General features: G+C 30.1%; 1 protein-coding gene and 1 pseudogene across 1 annotated transcript; both read right to left on the minus strand.

Annotated features, from left to right (window-relative positions):
- Positions 1-528: 528 nt before the first annotated feature.
- Positions 529-1,176, minus strand: LOC149576488 (pentatricopeptide repeat-containing protein At2g33680-like). Its single transcript, XM_089794598.1, has one exon. The coding sequence runs from the start codon at positions 1,174-1,176 to the stop codon at positions 529-531; it is 648 nt and encodes a 215-aa protein (XP_089650724.1).
- A 236-nt stretch (positions 1,177-1,412) lies between these two features.
- Positions 1,413-2,535, minus strand: LOC149576489 (heat shock protein 90-1 pseudogene; annotated as a pseudogene).
- Between the last annotated feature and the right edge of the window lie 9,251 nt (positions 2,536-11,786).

The raw sequence follows: 11,786 nt of genomic DNA on the forward strand, positions 1-11,786 counted from the left end.
ACAAAGATCACTGATTGGAATGTATGACTTGGAACATGTCTTCAGATGATCGAATCATTGATTTGCTGAGTTATTCGGAACATGTCTTCAGACTCTTCTTCATGATCATCACCAAGTTTGACAAAGAAACAATCATTCACAACATCAATTGCTCATGCACTGACCGTAGTTTAGATAGTGATGCTACAATCTTGTCTTTCCATTGATATAAATTATAGAAATTTTCAATCCTTTGGAACTGATTTTGATGAGTCATTATCATATCCACCTGTTAGCTACTGCATCTATGGATTGTTGTAGCTTTCAACAACAGTATGATCTACAATAACATCAGGGCCTACTAAAACTGGTTGAATGACCACTACTTTGGCATTTCAGCATTACATCTTGCGCTTCTAATAGAGTAGAAACAATAACATGGCCTACCAATGCGCTTAGCATATTACCCAATTAATCCATTTTGTAATAAGAGCATTGCTCAAGTCTAATCAAGAGACAGTTAGACACCCTTTCATCAAAAGTTTTTAGTCAGCTGCTCCAGTCTCTAAGCATCTTGTCTACTCTCTCCCTCTCTTCTGATGTGAACATTCCTACTCTGCTCCGCTCTTTTAGTGCAGTCCAAGAGACAACATCTCTCTTTGAAATACTATCAAATGTATTCTTTGCATCATCCAACCTCTGGCATTTGGCATATATTTGTTGTAGGATGAGATAAGGTGTAGTACTGTGCTGCTTCAGTTCAAAAAGAGCTTCCGCTGTGCATTCTCTGAGCTCTATATTGCCATAACTTTGACAAGCTCCAAGTAGTCCTCCCCATAAATTGACATTTGGTTCAAAAGGCATGTTGTCAAACGCAATCTCTACATCTTCTACACTTTCACATTTTTTATACATGTCTAACAGGGCACTTCTAGTGAAAATATTCAACTCGTATCCACTTATAATCGTGCAACTATGGACTTGTTTTGCTTGATTAAGTGCTGCTAATCTTGCACATGCTTTGAGAATACTAGCAAAGGTTGCCTTGTTGGCTTTGACATCCACCTTATGCATTAAAGAAAACAATTTCAATGCTTCCTCACCTCGGTTAACCTGGGAATATCCCGTGATCATTGCAATCCATGAAATTTGATTGCTATCAGACATTTTGTCAAACATTTTGTGCACATTCTCCATATAACCATGTTTAGCATTTCCCACGTGGTTATCCAACTCAAAACAATTTTTTTATGATATAGGAATGCATTTTCATCCCTCGTTAGCAGGCTAGCACAAGAGCTAAGAACACTTGAGAAAGCAAATAGCGTCGGATCAAACCCCGCTTGCTGCAGATGTCTAAAAAGTTTCAAAGACTCTTCAGCCTGTTCATTCCACAGGTACCCTGAAACCATAACATTCCACAAGATCTCTTTTCATTCGGGCATTATATCGAATAGAATTAGTGCATCCTCCAGCTTTACGAATCCATGCTCTTCAATAGAGAAATGCTTGACAGCCAAGTGATCTTCCCAGTCATTTGTCAAGCTCTTGTAGAAAGGAGCATACTCTTCCTTAGTAATCTCCTCTGGCTTCCTCATCCAGATTGGTTTTTGCTTGTTAACCAGGGTCCATTCATGAGAGACTTGCTTCACTTTTTTTTTTTTATCCTTATCCTCCTCCACTTCTTCAATATCGCCCTCCTGTTCCTTCTTTTTCTCCTCTTCCTCTTCGTCATCACTGACCTCCTTCTGCATAGTCTTCTCAGTCCATAGATAAATCGGATAGTTGATGAACTCGGAGTGTTTCTTGATCAAATCCTTTAGCCTCCACTCTTCAAGATATTCCATCTGGTCCTCTTTCAAAAAGAGAGTGATCTTAGTTCCTCTGCCTAAAGGCTCATCGCTGACATCCTTGGTAACAGTGAAGGAACCCCCCACCTGAGACTCCCAGATGTACTGCTCGTCATCGTCGTGCTTTGTGGTTACAATTACCTTCTCTGCCACCAGATATGCAGAGTAAAACCCCACTCCAAACTGACCAATCATGCTTACATTCGCCCCAGCCTGCAGGCACGATGTCCACTTCACACTAATACTATTACCATGTAAAAAAAAATTGGCGAGATATTGCTTTACTCACCACAACTGCAACACACGTCATCACAATCATTAACACCACTGGAGAGGAGGCCGAGCTAACCAACCATAATTCTTGCTAACAACCACGAACTACAGCCCACCACTTGAATGCCTCAGGGTCCTCCTTTCCATGAAGCAATCCATTTTATCCCATCCCGAAAGCATTTTAGGAATCTCCTTCATTTCTAAATGTGGGGTGGTCAACATTCCGAAGCACGTAAACCTCGGTGGCCATATGCAGACACAGACTGACACCTACAGCTGCAATGCTTGACCACATTCCCTCAGAGCCATGAAAGGCCACACCAGGCAGCACGCATCCCAGAAATGTGCAAAAAATGAGTCGAACAATATCGACAGACAGTTGCCTATTCAACAGCGTTTGCAACTCCTTGGGTGTAAAGAAGCTTTTCTTCATCTTCTATCTGGCTACTGCATTATTAACAATGTTGCATGTATCACCTTACCAGGTTAATAACTACCTTATAGAGGTTAATGAAAACGTATTCTTGGTAGCTCTCATTAACCTTTTGAGAGTTAGGTTAGGAAAAACGTGTTTTCAAATGCTATCATTAACCTATAGGAGAGGTTAAGAAAAATGTATTTTTGGTGGTTAACATTAAACTTTTGCTTGGAGGTTAGGAAAAACACATTTTTGGTGGTTAACATTAACCTTTTAAGAAGTTAAAGGTTAATAAATACGTGTTTTCGGCGGTAATCATTAACCTTTATATCTTGAGGCTTAGAAGCTGGATTTCAATGATCTCAAGTGCTGTGCAGAACTGCTAACCAACTGGGGACATGGAGACTTAAAGACTTGCAAAATTTCACAGATAGAATGATCAATTTAAGGCTTAAAACCAGGCAAGTTTTAAATGCGAACCATAGCTCGTAGAATTAGAAAAAATTCTATAGTCGGGCAACACAACTCAAGTCAACCGTCGTTAAATCTGGTCAACTTTTGGTCAAACTTGATCTTTGCGTATGTGAATATGAGCAAATGTGAATATGAATTCCAGCAACAATTCGATGCAAATTCTCATTCAACCTTTCAAATGAAGAGATGAGGGTCTCTTAAATAGACTTTCCTGGAATTCATCAATGGTTGAGATCGATTTGAATTAACGGGCATGATTAAAGGAGAAGTTCAGTCATAAAGGAAGATTTCCAAATTAAAGGGAGTTAACAAATTTAATTTGAGTAAAATAAGGAGTTAACTAATTCAATTTGAGTAGAAAAAGGAGTTAACTTATTTTACTCATTTTTTATCAATAGTGAACTGGAAATTTCCCTTTTTGAAATGAGGAGAGATTTTGTTGAGATATTTAATTTAATCAAATGAGATATGCTCTCATAATTACTTTTTCTATTTAATTAAATAATCTTTAATTAATTAGAGACACTTTTCTTATTTACTAAAATAACTTTATTTAATTAATTAGGAACGGCTTCTCATTTAATTAAATAACTTTGTTTTATTAATTAGAAGTAAGTACTCCATTTAATTACATAGTTTTGTTTAATTATTTCAAAATTCTTTTTGAAACTAGTCAACTCAAGTCAACAGTGGTTAAATCTGGTCAACTTTTGGTCAAACTTGACCTTTGCGTATGTAAATTTGAGCAAATGTGAGTATGAATTCTAGCAACAATTCGATGCAATTTCTCATCCAACCTTTCAAAATGAAGAGATGAGGGTCTCTTAAATAGACTTTCCTAGAATTCATCAACGGTTGAGATCGATTTCAATCAACGGTTAGGATTAAAGGTGAAGTTCAGTCATAAAGGAAGATTTTCAAATTAAAGGGAGTTAACAGATTTAATTTGAGTAAAATAAGGAGTTAATTGATTCAATTTGAGTAGAAAAAGGAGTTAACCGATTTAACTCATTTTGATCAATAGTGAATCGAAATTTTTTGTTTTTTAATAGAAGAGAGATTTTGTTGAGATATTTAATTTAATAAAATGAGATATGCTCTCCTAATTACTTTTCCTATTTAATTAAATAATCTTTAATTAATTAGAGACACTTTTCTTATTTAATTAGATAACTTCATTTAATTAAATAACTTTGTTTAATTAAGTAGAAGTAAGTACTCCATTTAATTAAATAATTTTATTTAATTATTTCAAAAAAAAATTCAAAATTGGTCAACTCAAGTCAACCGTGGTTAAATCTGGTCAACTTTTGGTCAAACTTGATCTTTGCGTATGTGAATATGAACAAATGTGAGTATGAATTCAAGTAACAATTTGACTCAAAATGAAGAGATGACTCAAAAAGGAGTTAACTTATTTTACTCATTTTTTTATCAATAGTGAACTGGAAATTTCCCTTTTTGAAATGAGGAGAGATTTTGTTGAGATATTTAATTTGATCAAATGAGATATGCTCTCATAATTACTTTTTCTATTTAATTAAATAATCTTTAATTAATTAGAGACACTTTTCTTATTTAATTAAATAACTTCATTTAATTAATTAGGAATGGCTTCTCATTTATTTAAATAACTTTGTTTAATTAATTAGAAGTAAGTACTCCATTTAATTAAATAATTTCATTTAATTATTTCAAAATTCTTTTCGAAACTAGTCAACTCAAGTCAACCGTGGTTAAATCTGGTCAACTTTTGGTCAAACTTGATCTCTGCGTATGTGAATATGAGGAAGTGTGAGTATGAATTCCAGCAACAATTCGATGCAAATTCTTATTCAACCTTTCAAAATAAAGAGATGAGGGTCTCTTAAATATACTTTCCTAGAATTTATCAATGGTTGAGATTGATTTCAATCAACGGTTAGGATTAAAGGTAAAGTTCAGTCATATAGGGAGATTTACAAATTAAAGGGAGTTAACAGATTTAATTTGAGTAAAATAAGGAGTTAATTGATTCAATTTGAGTAGAAAAAGGAGTTAACTGATTTAACTCATTTTTTATCAATAGTGAACTGGAAATTTCCCTTTTTGAATTGAAAAGAGATTTTGTTGAGATATTTAATTTAATAAAATGAGATATGCTCTCATAATTACTTTTTCTATTTAATTAAATAATCTTTAATTGATTAGAGGCACTTTTCTTATTTAATTAAATAACTTCATTTAATTAATTAGGAATGGCTTCTCATTTAATTAAATAACTTTGTTTAATTAATTAGAAGTAAGTACTCCATTTAATTAAATAATTTCATTTAATTATTTCAAAATTATTTTTGAAACTAGTCAACTGAAGTTAGCCCTGATTAAATCTGGGCAACTTTTTGTAATGCCACTTAAGACATACTAAAAGAATATAAAACAAAACACAATTCAATAAATGCAATAATTTTTTTTAAAAAATTATCTCAACAAAAGTTCCATTACAATAAAAATACATAAAGAGTTCAGAACTATAATGAAATACAATTTCATTTCTTGACACCTATGTCCAACTTTGGAACCCTAAATGTTGATTCAGAAGTAACTTCAATAAACATCCTTAGCTACTTGAATCTCGAAGCACCTGAAAACCATATAGAATGCAACATAACACAAACAGGGGCTCAGTACACACTGAGTTAAAAGGCGAAATCCATCTGCATACATGTTAGTACCAACATATAGATATCCAAAAATAGATTTCTAATCCATCTAATATAGTGCAAATCTAATAATAATATGCAAGAAGTAAACAATTACTTTTCATTGCAAAAATTAAACTCGCACTAAGAATAACTCATAAATGAAACATATATATTCTGAGGTGTCATCGTTATGGAACTAAGTTTCTGCATCCAAATATGGTATGCTCATAGTCATCATATAACAGTATTCTCTATTTTACTTTTCATTGACAGAATAGATACATGCCTTTTCTCCGTACTTAACCATATAGGTTTAAGTCATAGGTAAGGCCAATTTTCTTTTATGTGAAATTAACCCACCCAATTTATTTTTAAAGTTATCACTGAATTAATTAACTGAATAGGATAAACTAACTTCAGCCACCTCGATATACGTTCATCACAGATATTCTTAAAAATGCACATCAAACAGATATACTAAGAATGAACATTCAGCAATTATAAAATCAGTTTACAATATGATACTACATCCTTAAATCCATCTGTAACACATCTTATACTGCCAAGTTCAAAGGTAAATATGGATAATTACATCAACAGGATTAAAACCTATAATATCAAGATTGCATAGATACAATTGTTGCACAACTCAATGATACTTACAAAATCTTCATACTATACATAACATCGAATTGACCAAGATAACGAATCATAATGCACATGATATTCACATCATCAAACATGTATCAAAATCTGCCTCAATTCATATACTAATTTCATTTTTATTAAGAACTGAAATTCATCTTACATAATAAAAGAATTCTGTCTTAAGCATCTAATCTCAAACAATTCAATAAAGCTAATAGATCACATTATAATCATAGTAAAAACTAAGTACAGCCAAATCTTAACAAGTGATCGTTAACTAAGATATTAAGATAAACCAGTGTCTATAAAAGTAACACCTCTATTTTGACAATATGCCACCACCAAAATAACCACAACAACATATTAAGATGTGATGTTTAAAATTGATTTAGAATATAATTCACAATATGCAAAGTGACTTTCAACATTTTACACAACTATTTAACAATATGTCGATACCCTAATTATATATGTATGTTTGTTTTCAAAATTACAATTTATACGTTATGTCAAAAATGTCATTCTTGTCAGTGATCAAAAACGAACAGAATACAACTTCCTTTGAAGGTATTTCACAAAGATCGACTAATGCTTTTAACATGTTTACTGCTGACTGTTCTCACTAAATTATCTACAACCTAAAGTTCCATATTGACATTAAAAACCAACTAGTTACAATATGCGTCGAACCTCATTCCATAACACAATTTTCGAATTCACCCAAAATTCATTCTATTTAGGTTTATTTGACTTAAACAATTTAAACCTCCCAAATATGAATTTAACATAACAATAGTTATGCTGTTACAATATAAACCAACTTCAATTATAATAGAAGGTAAATGCTTGACAAAATGTTGATGCTCACATTTCCTACTATCGACACTTCAGAAACAAAAATCTCATAGTCTACGAATGGAATATAACCACTACGCACTAAGATTGGGACATCCAATAAACTTATTGTCAACAACATAATCATCTGTTAAAACATAAGACCCTAAACTCTGCTAAGTACATTTCTATACTAATATGCTTGTTTATAGCTGAACTTTTTGACAAAATAATCTTTAATTAATTAGAGACACTTTTCTTATTTAATTAAATAACTTCATTTAATTAATTAGGAATGGCTTCTCATTTAATTAAATAACTTTGTTTAATTACTTAGAAGTAAGTACTCCATTTAATTAAATAATTTCATTTAGTTATTTCAAAATTATTGTCGAAACTAGTCAACTCAAGTCAACTATGATTAAATCTAGTCAACTTTTGGTCAAACTTGATCTTTTTATATGGCAATATGAGCAAATGTGAGTATGAATTTTAGCAAAAATTCAATGCAAATTCTCATTCAAGCTTTCAAAATGAAGAGATGAGGGTCTCTTAAATAAACTTTCCTGAAATTCATCAACAGTTGCGATCGATTTCAATCAATAGTTATAAAGGAAGATTTTCAAATTAAAAGGAGTTAACAGATTTAATTTGAGTAAAATAAGGAGTTAACTGATTCAATTTGAGTAGAAAAAGGTGTTAACTGATTTAACTCATTTTTTATCAATAGTGAACAAGAAATTTCCCTTTTTGAACTGAAGAGAGATTTTTTTGAGATATTTAATTTAATAAAATGAGATATGCTCTCATAATTACTTTTTCTATTTAATTAAATAATCTTTAATTAATTATAGACACTTTTCTTATTTAATTAAATAACTTCATTTAATTAATTAGGAATGGCTTCTCATTTAATTAAATAACTTTTTTAATTAATAAGAAGTAAGTACTCCATTTAATTAAATAATTTCGTTTAATTGTTTCAAAATTCATTTTGAAACTAGTCAACTCAAGTCAATCGTGGTTAAATCTGGTCAACTTTTGGTCAAACTTGATCTTTGTGTATGTGAATATGAGCAAATGTGAGTATGAATTCCAGCAACAATTCGATGCAAATTCTCATTCAACCTTTCAAAATGAAGAGATGAGGGTCTGTTAAGTAGACTTTCCTGGAATTCATCAACAGTTGAGATTGATTTCAATCAACGGTCAGAATTAAAGGTGAAGTTCAGTCATAAAGGGAAATTTCCAAATTAAAGGGAGTTAACAGATGTAATTTGAGTAAAATAATGAGTTAACTGATTCAATTTGAGTAGAAAAAGGAGTTCACCGATTTAACTCATTTTTTATCAATAGTGAACTGGAAATTTTCCTTTTTGAACTGAGGAGAGGTTTTGTTGAGATATTTAATTTAATAAAATGAGATATGCTGTGATAATTACTTTTTCTATTTAATTAAATAATCTTTAATAAATTAGAGACACTTTTCTTATTTAATTAAATAACTTCATTTAATTAATTAGGAATGGTTTCTCATTTAATTAAATAACTTTGTTTAATTAATTACAAGTAAGTACTCTATTTAATTAAATAATTTCATTTAATCATTTCAAAAAAAAAATTTGAAACTAGTCAACTCAAGTCAGCCGTGGTTAAATCTGGTCAACTTTTGGTCAAACCTGATCTTTGTGTATGTTAATATGAGAAAATGTGACTATGAATTCCAGCGACAATTTGATGCAAATTCTCGTTCAACCTTTCAAAATGAAGAGATGCGGGTCTCTTAAATAGACTTTCCTGGAATTCATCAATGGTTGAGATCGATTTCAATGAACGGTCAGGATTAAAGGTGAAGTTCAGTCATAAAGGGAGATTTCCAAATTAAAGGGAGATAACAGATTTAATTTGAGTAAAATAAAGAGTTAACTAATTCAATTTGAGTAGAAAAAGGTGTTAACCGATTTAACTCATTTTTTATCAATAGTGAACTGAAAATTTCCCATTTTAAACTGAAGAGAGATTTTGTTGAGATATTTAATTGAATAAAATGAGATATGCTCTCATAATTACTTTTTCTATTTAATTAAATAATCTTTAATTAATTAAACACTATTCTCTTATTTAATTAAATAACTTCATTTAATTAATTAAGAATGGCTTCTCATTTAATTAAATAACTTTGTTTAATTAATTAGAAGAAAGTACTCCATTTAATTAAATAATTTTGTTTAATCATTTCAAACTTTTTTTCAAAACTAGTTAACTCAAGTCAACCGTGGTTAAATCTGGTCAACTTTTTGTCAAACTTGATCTTTGCATATGTGAATATGAGCAAATGTGAGTATGAATTCCAGCAACAATTCGATGCAAATTTTCATTCAACCTTTCAAAATGAAAAGATGAGGGTCTCTTAAATAGACTTTCCTGAAATTCATAACGGTTGAGATCGATTTCAATGAACGGTTAGGATTAAAGGTGAAGTTCACTCATAAAGGTAGATTTCTAAATTAAAGGGAGTTAACGGATTTGATTTGAGTAAAATAAGGAATTAACTGATTCAATTTGAGTAGAAAAAGGAGTTAACTGATTGAAATCATTTTTGATCAATAGTGAACTGAAAATTTCCCTTTTTGAACTCAAGAGAGATTTTGTTGAGATATTTAATTCAATAAAAAGAGATATGCTCTCATAATAAATTTTTCTATTTAATTAAATAATTTTAATTAATTAGAGACACTTTTCTTATTTAATTAAATAACTTCATTTAATTAATTAGGAATGGCTTCTTATTTAATTAAATAACTTTGTTTAATTAATTAGAAGTAAGTACTCTATTTAATTAAATAATTTTGTTTAATTATTTCAAAATTCTTTTCGAAACTAGTCAACTCAAGTCAACCGTGGTTAAATCTGGTCAACTTTTGGTCAAACTTGATCTTTGCGTATGTGAATATGAGCAAATGTGAGTATGAATTCCAGCAACAATTCGATTCAAATTCTCATTCAACCATTCAAAATGAAGAGATGAGGGTCTCTTAAATAGACTTTTTTAGAATTCATCAATGGTTGAGATCGATTTCAATCAACGGTTAGGATTAAAGGCGAGGTTCAGTCATAAAGTGAGATTTCCAAATTAAAAGGAATTAACGGATTTAATTTGAGTAAAATAAAGAGTTAACTAATTCAATTTGAGTAGAAAAAGGAGTTAACTAATTTAACTTATTTTTGATCAATAGTGAACTGGAAATTTCTCTTTTTGAACTAAAGAGAGATTTTGTTGGGATATTTAATTTAATAAAGTGAGATATGCTCTCATAATTACTTTTTCTATTTAATTAAATAATCTTTAATTAATTAGAGATATTTTTCTTATTTAATTAAATAACTTCATTTAATTAATTAGGAATGAATTCTCATTTAATTAAATAACTTTGTTTAATTAATTAAAGTAAGTACTCCATTTAATTGAATAATTTCATTTCATTATTTCAAAATTCTTTTTGAAACTAGTCAACTCAAGTCAACTGTGGTTAAGTCTGGTCAACTTTTGGTCAAACTTGATCTTTGTGTATGTGAAAATGAGCAAATTTGAGTATGAATTCCACCAACAATTCGATGCAAATTCTCATTCAACCTTTCAAAATGAAGAGATGAGGGTCTCTTAAATAGACTTTTCATGAATTAATCAACGGTTGAGATCGATTTCAATCAACGGTCAGGATTAACGGTGAAGTTCAGTCATAAAGTGAGATTTCCCAATTAAAAGGAGTTAACGGATTTAATTTGAGTAAAATAAGGAGCTAACTAATACAATTTGAGTAGAAAAAGGAGTTAACTGATTTAACTCATTTTTTATCAATAGTGAACTAGAAATTTCTCTTTTTGAACTGAAGAGAGATTTTGTTGAGATATTTAATTTAATAAAATGAGATATGCTCTCCTAATTACTTTTTCTATTTAATTAAGTAATCTTTAATTAATTAGAGACACTTTTCTTAGTTAATTAAATAACTTCATTTAATTAATGAGGAATGGCTTCTCATTTAATTAAAGAACTTTGTTCAATTAATTGGAAGTAAGTACTCCATTTAATTTAAAAAATTTGTTTAATTATTTCAAAAAAAATTTTGAAACTGGTCAACTCAAGTCAACCGTGGTTAAATCTGGTGAACTTTTGGTCAAACTTGATCTTTGCATATGTGTATATGAGCAAATGTGAGTATGAATTTCAGCAACAATTCGATGCAAATTCTCATTCAACCTTTCAAAATGAAGAGATGAGGGTCTCCTAAATAGACTTTTCTGGTATTCATCAATGGTTTAGATCGATTTCAATCAGCAGTCAGGATTATAGGTGAAGTTCAGTCATAAAGGGAGATTTTCAAATTAAAGGGAGTTAACAAATTTAAATTGAGTAAAATAAGGAGTTAACTGATTCAATTTGAGTAGAAAAAGTTGTTAACTGATAAATAACTCATTTTTGATCAATAGTGAATTAAAAATTTTCCTTTTTGGACTGAAGAGAGATTTTGTTAAGATATTTAATTTAATAAAATCAGATATGCTGTCATAATTACTTTTTCTATTTAATTAAATAATCTTTAATTAATTAAATAATCTTTAATT

The sequence above is a fragment of the Cupressus sempervirens genome, chromosome 1 (genome assembly GCF_028749045.1).
Source record: "Cupressus sempervirens isolate cs-2001-9-10 chromosome 1, ASM2874904v1, whole genome shotgun sequence".
Classification (NCBI taxonomy): Eukaryota; Viridiplantae; Streptophyta; class Pinopsida; order Cupressales; family Cupressaceae; genus Cupressus; species Cupressus sempervirens.

What these genes read in the sequence shown, in the direction of transcription:
- LOC149576488 (XM_089794598.1), bottom strand. Translation starts at nt 1,176, where the DNA reads ATGGAGAATGTGCACAAAATGTTTGACAAAATGTCTGATAGCAATCAA.